The sequence below is a fragment of the Callionymus lyra genome, chromosome 10 (genome assembly GCF_982586985.1).
Source record: "Callionymus lyra chromosome 10, fCalLyr1.hap1.1, whole genome shotgun sequence".
Lineage (NCBI taxonomy): Eukaryota > Metazoa > Chordata > Actinopteri > Syngnathiformes > Callionymidae > Callionymus > Callionymus lyra.
The window spans coordinates 3,721,690-3,739,558 of NC_141827.1; the positions used below are offsets into that span (position 1 = coordinate 3,721,690).

General features: G+C 39.1%; 1 protein-coding gene across 2 annotated transcripts in view; it reads right to left on the reverse strand.

Annotated features, from left to right (window-relative positions):
• The window catches only part of ptprt (protein tyrosine phosphatase receptor type T), a 305,407-nt gene that overhangs the window by 45,850 nt on the left and 241,688 nt on the right, over positions 1 to 17,869 (reverse strand). For both annotated transcript variants that reach the window (XM_087799988.1, XM_087799990.1), the window contains 3 exons: positions 9,607 to 9,699; positions 7,586 to 7,695; positions 3,666 to 3,753 (listed from right to left, as the gene is read on the reverse strand). In XM_087799988.1, coding sequence (XP_087656114.1) covers positions 3,666 to 3,753; positions 7,586 to 7,695; positions 9,607 to 9,699 — 291 coding nt within the window. The remainder of the gene's footprint in view (positions 1 to 3,665; positions 3,754 to 7,585; positions 7,696 to 9,606; positions 9,700 to 17,869) is intronic.

Genomic DNA, 17,869 nt, shown 5'->3' on the forward strand with positions numbered 1-17,869 from the left:
TTTGTGTGTGTGTTGAAGGAGCAGGACGTCGATGCTGTAAAAGGTTATTGTGGTGAAAGTCACAGCAGAAGAAGAAGAAGTTGTTGCGACGCGAGGACGAGAGACGACAGGAGGCGTTAGATTAACATTTACTCGCGCGCTGAAGGGATTTCAAACATGGCGGCGACTGTTTGTCTTGGACAGATGGCCGGAGGACGAGTGTGTTCTCACTTCAACTGCAATCATTTTCCAGAGCGAGTCCAGGCGAGAGCGCGATGATGGAAGTGTGCGAACAAGTGTGTTCACGACATCACGCGGCTGGTGAGCTCGCTGGGTAGCAACCGGGGCTGAAGAGCTTCAGTGTGCGACCCTTGACCTCGGCCTGGATGCGACGGGACATTTAACTGCGATAAACTTACACGGGTTTTACACTTCCTGTGTGTGTTTGTGTGTGTTTTTGTGTACCCACCTCCCACCCGTGTAGCTGGGATACAATCAAACATCAAACTACTGTAGAGCTAGTGAAAATTATTTTTTTCTCTCATTTTTTAATTTTAAATGAGTTAAAATTAAGTGATTAATTGTGATTAATTAATTATTGTGATCTTTTTTTTTTTTATGAAATTCATTTAATTTTTAACAAAGCAATTCATCACTTTATAAAATACAATTTTTTGATCGGACAACAGTATTAATTCAAACAAAATAAACTAAACCGGATGTTTTTTTCCAGGAGTTTGAAGTTCAGATTAATTATAGATTAATTCGATTAATTAATCACGGATCAAAATGATTAAACTCTGGACAGCAACGCCTCCAGTTGTCGCCATTACAAAGACGTACAGCAGATGACGTGAATGAAACCCTTGCAGGAGCCAAGGTCTCAAGCAGAGAAATTCACAGATCATTTGATTAAACAGCTATTTTCAGTTGAATGCGTTACGTTAAACATTACTACCACATCGTAAGAAGCAGCTTATACACAAGAAAAAATAAACTATTTATAGTTATTATGTAATTAATCTATAATTATACTTTATTACACAGAAACACCTGTTGATTCTTTGACCTCTAACCTCTAACAACAATATGTCTGAAGATTAAAACTACAGGATCAACTATACGAGTAAATATTACACAGTTATTTCAGTAAATATATATATATATATATATATATATATTAATATCTACCGTGGCTGATTAAAATGACTCTGCAGGCTTCGGCTTTTATATCATTTCATTTCCTTCTATTAACAGGGGGTCACTGGTTCGCCCCCCGAGGGTGAACTTATGAAACATTTTCTCAGGGAAACGTGTCTCGACGTGATCACAGCAGGCGAAGATGGACAGTTTCCATTATGTGGTCCTTGTAATTAAGTGTTTTTACTAATAGTGAATTCATCATAATTCCTGCGTCTGACAGGCTATTTATCTCAGCGATGTTTCCTTCCAGAGCTTCGGGTCGGAGCCTCCACATCTGAACCTCCGTCCTGAGAGGAACCGACGCTCGTTTCTAGATGTTTTCTCTGTGAGAGAGTTTGGTTTAATTTTAAGAATTTTAATCTTCTGGAATAAATGAAGATAAGTTTCACGCCAGTAGGACTGAAGCAAGTAAGAAAGAACGAAAACTGAGAGAGTTTGTCTGCCTAAGACCTCGGCTCCTGCTGGGGTGATGTTATCTTCTATCTGTGATATCACTTAAAAAAACAGTGTCTTTGTAATAGCCACATCAACCCAGTGCTACAGTGGTGTGTAAAGAGAATTTGGGGGAATTATTAGTTTGTGGTGCTTTTTATACATACGTAACACACGTAAGATATATAAATGGAATATCAGTGATAGATGTGTTAAAATGTCAATTCATGTGAAACTTCAACTGACATGTAGTGAATGTTCTTCAAGACGCAGTAACTTCTCATCATGACCATGTTTTACACTTTATTACTTTATAAAGTTGCTCTGAAATCTGGACGAACGAGAGGTTACGAGAGTCCATTATGATGTAATAATGGCTTCACTTCTCCTCCAGTTGTAATCACGCTTTGTTTATACAACGAGTCCCTTGGAGGTGGAGACTTCCCGGATTGACAAACCTCCATGGTTGACCAATCACAGCAGAGTGGGTGTGATTATGGTCAACAAGATTTCATGTCCAGAAAAACAAAGTGCTTTCAGTGGGCGGAGCTAAAGCTCATTTTCTAATGTCAATATTTCAATGAAAAGAGAGTTTTGTACAAACACACACATGATACAATAGAGTCACACATCACAACAACACACACACACTGATGATACAATAGAGTCACACATCACAACAACACACACTGATGACACAATAGAGTCACACATCACAACAACACACACACTGATGATACAATAGAGTCACACATCACAACAAAACACACACTGATGATACAATAGAGTCACACATCACAACAACACACACGCACTGATGATACAATAGAGTCACACATCACAACAACACACACTGATGATACAATAGAGTCACACATCACAACAACACACACACTGATGATACAATATAGTCACACATCACAACAAAACACACACTGATGATACAATAGAGTCACACATCACAACAACACACACACACACTGATGATACAATAGAGTCACACATCATAACAACACACTGATGATACAATAGAGTCACACAGCATAACAACACACTGATGATACAATAGAGTCACACATCACAAAAACACACACACACTGATGATACAATAGAGTCACACATCACAACAACACACACACTGATGATACAATAGAGCCACACATCACAACAACACACACACACTGATGATACAATAGAGTCACACATCACAACAACACACACACACTGATGATACAATAGAGTCACACATCACAACAACACACACACACTGATGATACAATAGAGTCACACATCACAACAACACACACACACTGATGATACAATAGAGTCACACATCACAACAACACACACACTGATGATACAATAGAGCCACACATCACAACAACACACACACTGATGATACAATAGAGTCACACATCACAACAACACACACACATACACACTTTAACACACACACGCACACACACACTTTAGTTTTTATTAGTAAAAATGCTCCTGGATGTCAAATTAAAAGTCTGTTGTATTTATAAACAAATGACAATCAAAGTGATTTGATTTGAAAATGGATGAAGAAGAAAATACATTTGTTTTATGAAGCTGACGATAAAGATTAATTGAGATTAAAATAATGAAAAGACAATATTAAAATCATTCCTGTTTGCTAAATAACCATTTCTCTCTCACCCCCGACTCTGTTTGCTAAAAAGCTTCGACCCTCGTGTGACTGAGTTTGAAAACCTCTGATCTGAAAAGTGCTTTAATTGAATCTAAAAGTCAAACAGTTTCTGGTTTTACTGATGAATTCACATGAAGCTGAGACTCGTTTAACAATCAAACGGCAGCAGCTGCTGAACGTCAGAGTCTGGATTTGTGTTTCAAAATCAAAGGGAAAGTTCTGGTCCAGCAACACCAGGCACATGAGCCGCTTGATCCAGGAGCTCCGAGGACGGTTGCGAGTACGACTACGAGGACCTCCTGAACCCGAACACCGCGAGCGAAAGACACCAAACCAGCTTCTCACGACACAAACGGCAGCTTCTCTCTCTACTCACAAGCGATGATGTTTCCGTAGCGGTTCTTGTTGCGGTTCTCGTCCTTCTTGGCGGTTTCCCAGGGTGCCGTCTGTCCCTCGGCCAGCGCCTGCACACACGTGTACACATGTCAGAGCGGCGAACACGCGTGATGCCGCGGCGCCCGCAGCCTCCGCACACGCGTCGCATGAATATTTGAAAAGTTGTGTCGAACAAAAAAAACATTTGTTACACGAAGGCTGCGACAAAACCTTTTGAAAAAAAAACCCAACAACCATTAATCATTTATTTAGACAGCGCTCATTAATATTCACGACACTTATTGTTTTCATAAATCAACTTGTGTTTGTGATTTTTCTCCCGTGTAAACATTTTCGCGTCTGAAAAGCAATTTTCTATTTTTCTATTAAAGCCTCAATTAACTACGAGTCGACTGATCCTGAACGGTTCGTTTTCTTTCTTAAATAATCATGTGTCGTTGAAATATGTTCAAAACAAATACTTCCTGGATATTATTAATAATAGTTTAAATATATTCTAATTTATATTCTTATTCTTATTATTACTTTAAAAGCACTCAACTAAAAATAACTAAATAAATACATTAAAAGTCCCAAACAGTAGGACTTTAAGAAATGTTTATGGCTCCCCCTAGCGTTTAGAATAGTTATTGCATTTTGTAACCATCAGTCATAAAGTTTCGCTTTAACCATTTTTCTGTGAAAACATTTTCTTATCAAAACTTCATCGTTGCGTCAGTTTCTTGAACCTCAAAATTACACTTTAAATACTTAAGTACCGATCGGTCGGCAGTGAAATTACATTTTAAAATGTCATGGTTTACTTTAATAATAATACTTGGAGTGTATTATAGTTGTTATTATAATTACTTTAACATTATTTATTAAAACAAACAAAGAAATACCATAACATTAAATAATATTCTTAGTTTTCCCTTCATGGAAACATTTTCTTATAAAACGATAGAAACGATTTTGTTTTAGTTTCTAAAACCTCAAAAAGAACCATTCGATACTGCAGTACTACTGTCCGTACTGATCGCCGGGGAAGTGAAAATACATGTTGTTGTTGAAATAATAGCAGGAATGTTGTACTTAAGGAGTCGTGACTGTTGAAAATTAAACTAACATGAATATATTTGAATAATGTCAAAATATTACATATTACTTATTTGAAATAATATATATATATATATATATATATATATATATATATATATATATATATATATATATATATATATATATATATATATATATATATATATATTCATTGAAAATCTCTTGGTCTCGCAGGTTGACACATGTTCGCCAAACAGTACCAGAACAATTACACAAGTCTGTCGGAAGCCTTAGACGCACACACAAAACACACACACACACAAAACACACACACAACGCCTACGGTGACAAGTAAACACTCTTTTTTTTTTAGTCCATTAAAGGGCTCAGGCACAGCTTTACTTTCACTGATATGACCCATTTAAACACACACACACGCACACACACGCGCACACACGTACACACACACCCACACACAGATACACACACACGTACACACACAAATGCTGTGTGACGGCTAGACCGACAAGCAAAGTTATCGCTCAGTTAAGCGGAAAATTGATTCTTTTTAAGTGGCATATGGCTCTGTGTGTGTGTGTGTGTGTGTGTGTGTTTGTGTAGTTAACACGTCACTTGTGTTGCATACATAGAAGAAGGATGGATGATGGACAGGAAGCTTCTATAGGAGGACGTTTGTTTGTGTCACGCGTAGGTTTAACTGAAGCTCAAAACACTGTTAATTAACCTTTTTTTGTTGTTTTTCTACCGTGTTTTTGTGGTTGATCTTCGTTTGTGAGGAAACACTGCAGAGATGAAGACACTCAGAGTAAAGTTGTAGCTTCACTAACCAGAGGAAGAAGGCGGTGAATTTAAATAACAATAATACAAATACATTTTATTTGAAGACGCCTTTCTGGACACTCAAGGCCACCGTACAGATTCATGTATTAAACATGCAGCAGACGCTCTATGTTGAAGCAGAATCAATTCACTTGACTTCTAGGTGGAAGAAAAGTCTTTAACTGACCCGACCTTGAGAAGGTCGCGAGACAAGTGTGTGTTCATGTGCGTGTGTGTGTGTGTGTGTGTGTGTAAACATGATTAGCCTCGCTGAAAAGCGGTGATCAGCTATTTGAATGTGTTCGAGCTCTGAGGCAATCACGGGAAAACACACTTTCAAAACTTGATGAAGTGGTCAAGCGCCTCTGATTCTGCACCGCAGGACCTACTGTTCCACCAGGAAGTCCAGCGAAATCGCTGATTATATTTCCTTGAAAACTTGTAAACAACAAAACTCGCTGATTGTGACTGATTGAGTACTTTTTTTTTAAGTAAAAAAAAACATATCAGATCTTTCTTACTGGCTCATTCCACTCAACCACCAAGAAAGTATATATTTATAATATATATATATATATATGTGTGTGTGTGTGTGTGTGTGTGTGTGTGTGTGTGTGTGTGTGTGTGTGTGTGTGTGTGTGTGTGTTTTACACATTGACAACAAACTTCACTTTAAAGCATTCACTTAAAGAAACATACAAAAAGTCCATATCAGTAGGATTTAAAGGAGTGTTTCTGGCGCCCCCTATTGCCAGGATAGTTTTGCGTAATGTCACAATTTCTCAGTTTTTGCCTTCACCAATTTTCTGCGAAAAACAATTTAAATGATCTATTTTTTAAACCATAGACAATACAGGGGAACCATATGACCTTGACAAATGATTCTCCTGTCATGAAAAATATCCTCAAGCTCATGTTAGAAAGAAAAGCTTGTTTTATTTAACCGAACATTTCTTTCCATCAAAGTTCAACTACACAGAAATGAACGTCATGTGGTGATAAATGTCACTTGACTGTAGGAAGCACCGATAGAAGAGTATTTGAGTATTTTATTCAGTTTAAAATGTCCTGAAAGTGACCTTAGAGTTCACTCCAAATCATTTTAAAGTTTCTACTCATGTTGGTTATTTTCAAAGTAATCTGTTCTTTTTTGTGTTATTGACAAAAACATTTGCTCATTTTAATGTAACGACTGGAGCTCAGATACAAGTGAAAAAACTATCAAAAAATACAAATGTTAACATTTTAAAATGAATCTCGTTTATGCTATTGGGTGTAAAGAAAGTTAACATAAACTTTAACAAAAAACAAATTGTATCAAAATGTCCTCGTGTCAGACCTTGGCTCCTACGAGGGTTTTGAGTGATTAAATCTGTCACGTCCACGTGTTGCAGGTTGGAATTCACCGCTGTGGTTATTAATTATAATCTTTGCAGAAATAATAGTTGAAAAGTATTTGTATTTCACTGACATTGAACATTGACTTTTTTTTTTTTTTCTATTGATATTTTTAGTCTCTAAAATCCATTCTTTGAAAGATGTGTGGAGCGACTCGGACACGAAGGGAGGCAGCTGTGGAGGAACGACCCGCGAGTCGCTCTGAAGGTTCTGTTCCTCACCATTTACATGATCAAAAATCACAAACCAGTCGGTAACAGGTCCACCAACCTGAAGCAATTCAAGGAGAAATCTGTCTCTGGCGTCCACAGACTCACCAGCAGAACAAACGACTTCAGAGTCTCGAACAAAAACGTCAAGGATCAGAATAAACAACGTTTTTTTCCAGACGACACGAGTCGTGTGGTTTTCCTAATGAGAAAAGATGAAGGTTTTCTAAACGCGGTTCTGATCATTTCTCGGTGAAACTATTGTCTCAACAACTACAGTGTTTGTGAACCGAGGGGGTTAAAGGTAGGTTCTGTTGTGGCTATTATCTGCCTGGACGAGCGGCTGACCTCTGACCTCCCTCCTCGCAGCCGCTTGTTAAGATGGAAACCCCGGTGGACGGCGTGGACTCACCTCGTACTCCTCCTTGAAGCCGTAACCTTGTCCGCACTTCATCTGCGTGATGTGCTGCAGCAGGTCTGCGACCCTGATGGCCGGCTGGAACTGACCGGCCTGGAACTGACCTGCAGGGGGCGACGGGTCAGGTTCACTGATGCCGTTCATGAGCTCAAACATACGGCGCTAACAACTACATGTGCAGGTGGAACTGAGGTGGACGCCATGATCGTGTGACAGGAAGGGATGGGAAGATGAAGTACGTTTAGCATATTTACTTAAACATGTTTATTTTATTCTCTCACTGGTTCTGTTCCTTATGTGTGGGGAAGGAATGTGGGTTTACAAACTGCTGTGTCTCAAATCACGCACTCTTAAGTGCACTGCTTTACAGTACACTTTAAGACATTTACTTGCTCAGTGCTTAAATTTGGACAGAGTAGAGCTGTGTCTCAAATCACATACTTACGTACTTAAACGTAGTATTTTTAGTGCATAAGTGTTTCAAGTCTTAGTATGTGAAATGTACACACTACATTGTCACTAAAACGCACACAAAACTTCTACACTAAACAGCTCCATCTTAGTCAGTTGACATTGTAAACGGAAGCTACGTCACTGACACTCAAAACGTTGAGAGCGACACCCCCTCGATTAATATTCTTTATACCGATGTAAGTTTTTAATGTCATTTTTTTGGTTTCTCATATTTCTTGATCCAAACCAAACGTTCTGCCAGCAGGTGGCGATAGTGTTCCTACAGCTGGTTGAAACCATCGTTAAATAGTAGTAGAAGAAGAAGCTGTCGCGTCATTTCCTGTTAGTGTGTAGCAGCAGAGTTTGATTTGAGACATACTATCTGTGGAGGATTAGTTACTAGTTAGTATGTACACTATCCTGATGATACTAACCAGTGCACTAAGAGAAGTGCACTGGTTAGAGAGCTTTGAGACACAGCACAGTACTGTCTCAAATCAAACTCTGCTGCTACATACTTACTGTAAATGACTCGACAGCTTCTTCTTCTACTACTTTTTAACACTGATTGTAACCAGTCGTTGAAACTCTATCGCCGACAGCACTTTTCACCAATTGAAACAAGTTATTAAGTTGTGTTTTTTTGTGTTATTATTATTGTTGTTGTGTTGTTTTGTGGTAAAATTGGTGTTTTCAGGAGACATTTTCGCTGTTTAGCGACGTAGCTCTGAACGTAGCATCATCTACGTCCCTAAGATGGAGCCGTTGAGGGTGGAAAGTGTCCATCGATCCACACTCAATTTTCTGGCTGTTTGAATGTGCCAATTGAGCACACTCAATTTTCGCACACTGCTCAGTGTGAACGCACTTGTGTACTTTTATATTAAGCGTAAGAGCAGAAGCGCGTGACTTGGGACTCACCACTTGATAGTTACCTTTAATTGTTTTTGGTAGAAACTTTTGGAGTAAATTAATTGACGTAAAACCTTTGTAGTGAGATATAACAGCGAACTAACAGTGCTTCAGATAAAACACTGAACGCCATCTAAGATGTTCTGCATCGTTTCTCAACTGCAAGTAAAACGTGTGACTTTAAACCAGAACGTTTTTGTTCCTTGTTTTAAGTTCATAGCTTCAAGTGAAATTCCTAACCTAAGAAAAGAAAAGTCTGACTCTCCTTCTTCAGACTCGCCCCTCACCAAGTGATCAAGGTAATGCAAACTAACTGGGGGCTGATAGTGGGGGTTGAGAAAAATTCATTGTAGAAATTTGAAAATTGTCGATAATTGGTTTGTAACCGATAAGCATTAGTTGTAAATGAAAAACAATGGTTGACTTAACTAGATTAATGTTCATGTTGACCTTAACATTCGTCAATGGTTAAGATAAGATAAGAAACTGACATTATGGATCATTAATGATAGAAAAACTTCCAACAACGCAAACTTTTTTTTTTTGTTGGCACATTTGATTCTGTGTGTAAAGGTTGTGTGTAAATCTACTATAAGCCTTTAACTAGTAAAATAACAACCTCCTGCGGGGCCAAGAAGTCGCTGACTCACCGCTCTGGTACGAGAGCTCCACGGACTCACGGCCTCCGTAAGGAAAACTCTGCAGGGTCAGCGACGGCTGAGCGAGGGAGGGCTGACTTCCATCTATCAACGAGAGGAAGAAAAGTCACACCATGGTTAACGCGACAAGAGATTTCCAGACAATAAAAGTGTCGGCGCGAAGTGGAGACGTTTCCTCGGCGACGGATTTACGCGGCGCGAGCTCTGATTGGTGCGAGATTAGAGGAGTTCATGGGATAATATCGCTGTCGACGGAGGTGCGACGGATACACCAGAGGGTTCGGGTCTTATTAGAGGCGACAGATGGAAGGAAGGGACACGGGAGCGTTGACAAGTTGAGACGCCATCTTCCTTTTTTTCCAGACGTTGAGTGGCGTCGCTTCCACACGTTCTTCAGCAGCTCATCTCGTGATTATCGTCCACTTTTTCTTTTTTTTTTTAATCATGGAGCTGCTGATAAATAGCGAGCGGTTTATTATAAACCTGCTCGAGTCCATGTTTTTTTAATGGCTCTATTTGCATGTTAATGACGGCTGCGGATTCATTAGTGGCTCCGAGTGACTTCGCCAGGACCCGATCTAAACACAGAGACGTTCAAATGAATGAGGGATGAACCCGCCACGTGGGTCACACTCACGGCGCCGCGCCAGGAAATCAAGACGGAGGAAGAAAGAAAGGAGGGAAATGAGTTTTGCTGCTATAATGGTTCATTAAATTTCAACGTAAAACAATCTTGACACCGATTTATTACGTGTCGCGTGGACTTGAGATTGAGATTGTTTTGAAACCATATTTTTTTTATGATAAACCATCTGTGTGTCCCTAATCGCACAATCGCACACAAGTGTGTTCACACTGAGCAGTGTGCGAAAATGTAGTGCGCTCAATTGGCACACTCGAGCGGCCAGAAGATTGAGTGTGGATCGATGGACACTTTCCACCCTCAACGGCCGCCATCTTAGTGACGTAGATGATGCTACCTCCAGAGCTACGTCGCTGAACGACATAAGTGTTTCGAGAAAACACACATTTGACCAAAAAACAACACAATAACAACAGTAATAACACCATGAAACACAACTTATAATAACTTGTTTCTATTGGAGAAAAGGTGTGTCAAGCGTCGATGATAGTGTTTCAACGACTGGTTACAATCAGTGTTAAAAGGTCGTAGAAGAAGAAGCTGTCGAGTCATTTCCTGTAAGTGTGTAGCAGCAGAGTTTGATTTGAGACAGAACTACACTGTTTTACAGTATACTGTAAAGCACTTTGAGAAGTGCGCGATTTGAGACACAGCGGAGGTTAATGAATTCTGTTTTAGACACTCTTGAGAAGGTATTTAAGAAACAAATGAACGACCAACAAAACTATACGTTGAGAAGGTTAAACCCTGTCAAAAGCATGAGTGACCCCTGGCAAGAGACTTTAACTATGCGTCGATCACAAAATGATATCAGGTCACTTTTGTACTCACTTATTTTCTGTCATTTAAATTCTTCAATCAAATGTGTTGACAGTAGAATAGACTTCAATAGAACAGTAAAGTTTATAAAACACATCTTGTTTTACTGCGGGATTGAAAGCCTTGAGTTTGAAACACACTTTGTAATAGTAACACTCATAACAAGAGCCACTTTGGAGTCCTTAAACACACCATAATATTATTTTTCTATTGTGTTTTACTAAATATTACTCGCAGTGTGTCAGAATTGAAAGTGCCTTAAAATCTCCTGATTGATTCACACTCACAGATCACATGAGTTACACTCAAAAGAAATAAATCGATATCTGCACAGGGCAGTTGAGTCGACTTGGTTCTCTGACGGGTCGTACCAAACCCTTCTAGGGTTCAAACGACCAGATGAACTGCTCCGAGTCCAGCCCGAGATGATTTTCACTTTTTGGACTTGATCGTGTGCAAAGTCCAAAAGGGCCAGAAACAGTCGTACACTAACTATTCCCAGTTGTACTCGTCCTATTCCAAGGAAGGTTTTAAAAAAAAGAAGATGAATCTTGTTACATTGTTATAAAAGTCAAAATCCTCCAACTTTTTGTCCACGCGAGCAACTGACTATGAAATATGGCCTTTGACTTTTCCACTTTTTCCCTACTTTTGTTTTTTTGTATCTTAAAAAACCTTCTTGGCAGCCCCGGAAACTTCAAATAGAATAAATAAATAATAATGGCCCAAACTATTTTTCTAAAATGCTTTCTGTAGAAAATGGTAAATATTGTTTCCTGCTATAGTAGCTTCTTGTTTTTAGTTAAAGTTTGATGTAAACAAACGTTCCTTGTTCAATGTGTTGAAATGCAAATTTGACACAAACACACACACGCTTGTGTATCTATAGAGTTGTGCGTCCTGCACCGAGGTCAGCCTTCCATTGAGTCAACCTTGAGTCTCTGCGGCGGCAACACAACGATGGTGGAGACGTCTCTGCATTAATGTATTTGTACCAAGAATGCCTTCATCCGTTCACACGGGAGGCACGTTGATGAAAGTTTTTCATACAGTTGTCGTGTTCTTAAAAAGATGTTGTCGCAGGAGTGTGAAGGTGAAGGAATGTGTTTGATGTCCTTCATGCTTGGATGAGAACCTCAACCTTCTGACGTCAAGCTTTACTTATGTTCATACAAGACGAAAACATATATTAAACGATACAGTTTATCGATTATACTTCTATGTCTAGTGGTGTCAGGTGAGTCACTACATTTGTGAGGTGTCTCGAAAACTAAAGAAAAACTAAATAATCATTAGTAAAATAAGATAATTTAAATAGTACAAATGAATCAATGAAAGAAAACAAAACAAAGAAAATGTTAAAGTTAGAACATTTCTAGATGATCGGTTGAATAGTTTGAATCCGACTTCACGACGGCCTCACAGTTATTCAAAGGAACACGCGTGACTGAGTTCAACATCTTTGCAAGGTAGATGTGGCCTGGAATATAAAATCAAGACTTGTTGTTGAACTACCAAAGAAACAACACAAACAATCTTTACATCGATTCAATTGTCGCTATTTACAAGGTTTTTCTTTATGACTCTAATTATGTTTTTAAATCAAACCGTCACGTACGCCAAGATGAGGTGAAGAAGTCAGGTTCGACTATTATCATTTAAGATAAAGACAGAAAGTCATTCAGATTTATGAAACCACAACACTTGGATGGAGTCAGAGAGAGCGACACCATAACGAAGGTAAATGTAAGTAAATGTTCCGAAGCTCGTTTGCGGGTCACAGGGATCAACAAGTCTAGACGGTGTTCGAGTGCTTTGCGTCACATGACCTCCCTTTTGCTGACACGCCGGAGAAAACGCTCCAGTCAAGTCTTTGTGTCACAAGGCTGTTTAAATAAAGGCGTTCTTTGAAGTGAGTCTTTAGAAACTTGGGCGACAACGGCGCGTGGGAAGATTCTTCGAAGCGAGATGAAGTCGCAGAAAGAATTCTGCCGTCTGAGAGTCTGAGAGTTGAAGGAACGAATTGATCATTTTCACCGAGAAATGTAACTTTGGCTGACAATGTCCTGACAAGACGAAATGTAACTTTCACTACAACTCGTAAAGGTCTGGATTTTGTACACAGGAGTGCGTTTAATTCTCAGTTCAACTAAAAAACTACCTCACGCCGTGACTCTATGAAGTCCGTGAACCTAGATTCTTATTTAAGATACAAATACAAAACTTTTCCATCGACAGCAGACGTCACCAACCTCTCTGAGTCCTAAGACCCCACATTGCATCAAATCAAACTGCACAAGATCCCTTATTGACACCATTTCATTTTACGACATTGCAGTTACAATATTTAAAAACTAGGGGGAGCCAGACTTGCTAATTTAAATCCTACAGAGTGAGACTTTAATCTGTGAGTTATAGTATTGGCATGTATTCAATAAAAGTTGTGTCTCTGTTCTGCCTTGCGATTTCCTTGTCTGACATGACCATGTTTTGAATTAATGACTTATTAAAGTTTCTCTGAAATCTGGGCAAACGAGAGGTTACGAGAGCAGATTCAATTATGACGTAATAATGCCTTCACTCCTCCTCCAGCTGTAATCACGCCCCCCATTGTTTATACAACGAGTCCCTTGGAGGTGGAGACTTCTTCAATGAAAAGTGTGTTTTGTACAAACAAACACTGATGATAAAATAGAGTCACACATCACAACAACACACACACTGATGATACAATAGAGTCACACATCATAACAACACACACACTGATGATACAATAGAGTCACACATCACAACAACACACACATATGATAAAATAGAGTCACACATCACAACAACACACACACACTGATGATACAATAGACTCACACATCACAAACACACACACACTGATGATACAATAGAGTCACACATCACAACAACACACACATATGATAAAATAGAGTCACACATCACAACAACACACACATATGATAAAATAGAGTCACACATCACAACAACACACACACTGATGATACAATAGAGTCACACATCATAACAACACACACACTGATGATACAATAGAGTCACACATCACAACAACACACACATATGATAAAATAGAGTCACACATCACAACAACACACACACACTGATGATACAATAGACTCACACATCACAAAAACACACACCTATGATAAAATAGAGTCACACATCACAACAACACACACACTGATGATACAATAGAGTCACACATCATAACAACACACACACTGATGATACAATAGAGTCACACATCACAACAACACAGACACTGATGATACAATAGAGTCACACATCACAACAACACAGACACTGATGATACTTAGAGTCACACATCATAACAACACACACACAAGATAAAATAGAGTCACACATCACTTTAAGAGAACCCTTGAATAATATTGAAGATTTTACTTACTAAGATATATTATATTATTATTATAATAAGATATTATTGATATTTACACGGAAATTAGTATTTGTTGACGGTCCCTAAGCAAACTATTAGAAGGAGGACTCGGCTGGATCTGGAGCGTTTAATATCTCACATCCTAACCAGCCTCACTGAGATGGTGCCGCTCCAGATTTCTTCTTATATCTCCAGGATTGACGGTAAGACAGCAAAGCTGGACGGGAGGTCGACCCCCCCGCTCTGGATCTCACACACTCCAGGTATTGCTGCATCACCAACACCTGTGCTCGCGTTATTAAAAAGCAAGGACGTCTCAGACAAACCGACTCGGAAGATAAATAAAACGCAGAAACGTTTCTCTTAAAAAAACCCATGAATTATTCTTGTAGATGCCGAATCACCTCCTGAAACCATTTACCCACAATCCTCGCTTCAGCGTGGAATTGATTCACACTCAATGATTTATTTAATGGACCTGTTGGAGTCGACACAAGTTAATTACTTTTTCGTCCTTTTGGTAACCGTCTCGTCACGTTCTGCTAATGGCGTCTTCGCGATACTTTTTCCTCTTTTCCGTTTATCAGCGGCGTCGCGAATAATACAGTGATTTACTCGAGGCGCGGCGTTGAATGTATTTCCGAGGAAACGTTAATCATCGTCACTAACGTTATCTTCGGCAGCAGCGGAGAAACAAGATCTGCTTCTAGTTAATACCAACGGAAATGATTCAATATATTTTCCTTCTTCAATCATAGACGCTGTTTATAAAGTCATTTGAAATGAAGGTCTTGTTGAAAGTATACTTAGTGTGTTTTTTATTGTATAGTTTTATATGAATACGTTGATGTCACCATGTCATAAAGACATTAAAATAAACATCGACCATGATAAACATAGATAAAGATCTTTCTGTGAGGTGTAAAATCACGTTAGAAACACACGCCGTCTACTCCAGTCCCGGCAGCCGACTACCCATAATTCCTACTCAGCGCCGTAGCTCTTTCAATTACTCTCGGCGGCCTGGTTCGGCATCACCCTCGGCGTGGACCATGATTGCTGCTAATGGCAGTCATTTTGTCAGACACTAATGTGTTTTTTGAAGACAAATTTAGAGAAGGTCTTGGAAAAAAATACAGCTGAGCTTTTGGTTTGGATAACAAGAGTGAACGGAGATGCAATGAAGGACTGGATGGTATCGAGTCCATGAATTACATTTACAGTAGTTTGTAATTAATTAACAGTTAATTTATCCTTCAAGAAACATCTTATTTGTGCTTTTCCCTGATTTTCTGAGACCCTTGTGTTTGTCTTACTTCTATCTTTTAAAGTATATATTTTAACTGTGTATTGTTTTTGATTGTTTAAGTTCTTTGTGACCCTGGTCTAGAAAGATCTTTAAAAAGAATTACTTACTTACATGTCATTGACTGCCTGGTGCCTTTAATGCATTTTTATATAATATGTTGAATATCATTTAGTTTTTCTTTTAGTAAATTCGGAAACAAAATGTATCAAAATGGTTTGTTAAACCACATTTTTAACATTAATTTATAGTAATTAAGATTTATTGTCCATCGTGGATGATGACATCATCCTCTGAACACTGAACAGATGGAGCACGAATGCTCCTCCCATGATGCAACACTAATAGACCCAGGGACTCATTCATTCCTCGTGTTATTAGACTGTATAATTCTGAGTCTTGGGGCAGAAGTGATGATGAAAACATCAATAAAGCAAGAAGAAACAAATGTGAACCAAAAAATGGCCCAAGATGAAGAGTTGAGCCTCGAAGGGTAAAACTATGCAACCAAACTCCTGAATTTAAAAGTAACATCAAAAGAAGTGACTCTTGATTCAGCAGAAAACTCGTCGTCCATTCCTGTAACTGGCTGCTCAACGCTGGACTCTAGGATGTCCTTGTCGCGACAGGAAACAGCTGATGCTGAGCATCTTTTAGCAACATGGACTAGCGTCACAAAAGACCTTCTGCCATACGTCCACGTCCACGAAATTGATTTTCTACGGAAAACGTGTTTGGACATAAAACTGCAGACGAGGCTTCCACCTGATCCTGTGGATTTACTTTGCATCGACTCTGTTTGATATTCATAAGGATGAGTTCAACCGTGCACAACTTCTCGTATGTTCTTTGTACGTGAGCGTGCGTGCTACGCTAGGCTAGTGATCAGTAGAATCACTGCTGCAAGAATGATTTGAAAAAATGTGCCAAATCCTATTACCATAACTTAGACAACACCTGAGTGGGGGGAGGCTGTACGGCAGGTTCAAAAGGGAAACACACACACACACACACACACAGACACACACTCACACACACACACACACTGGGTAAATCCCACTCTGCATGGCGTACAGGATTTATTCAAGCTTCTTCTCTCCGTCTTTGATCCTTCAATCTGTATGTCTCGTTTTCCTAATAACTTTCTTGGCTCCTTCTCTTACAGCTTATTCTATCTCTCTCTCCTTCCAGCTAACAGTTTATTGATGCCAGTGCTGGTGACTTTAAGTAAGTGAGTAAGTTTAGAACTTAAACATTCAGCAGCGGAATTACCTTCAACCAGTTTATTGGTTCATTTGTAACTGAAAGTCTCCAGAGAACTCTGAGCCGCTCTAGTAGAAGAACTCACATTTCTCTGATCCTTCAAACTCTTCACTGGCTGCCAGTTTCTTTCAGGATCATTTTAAAATTCTGGTTCTTACTTTCAGATCTATTCATGGTCAGACCTTCCATCAGTGATCTGATCCAGACTTACACCCCAGCTCGGGCTCTGATGTCTGTGGATCAGAATCTACTGATGGTTCCTGAACTTCCAGACCAGAGGAGAGAAATCCTTCCAGACTGTTGCTCCTAAGCTTTGGAACCATCTCTGAAACATCTGTGTTTGATGATCTACTGACTCCTTCAAGAAACATCTGTGTTTGATGATCTACTGACTCCTTCAAGAAACATCTGTGTTTGATGATCTACTGACTCCTTCAAGAAACATCTGTGTTTGATGATCTACTGACTCCTTCAAGAAACATCTGTGTTTGATGATCTACTGACTCCTTCAAGAAACATCTGTGTTTGATGATCTACTGACTCCTTCAAGAAACATCTGTGTTTGATGATCTACTGACTTCTTCAAGAAACATCTGTGTTTGATGATCTACTGACTCCTTCAAGAAACATCTGTGTTTGATGATCTACTGACTCCTTCAAGAAACATCTTTGTTTGATGATCTACTGACTCCTTCAAGAAACATCTGTGTTTGATGATCTACTGACTCCTTCAGAAACATTTTTATTTGAGCTTTTCCTTGATTCTCTGAGACTCTTGTGTTTGTCTCAGTATTAT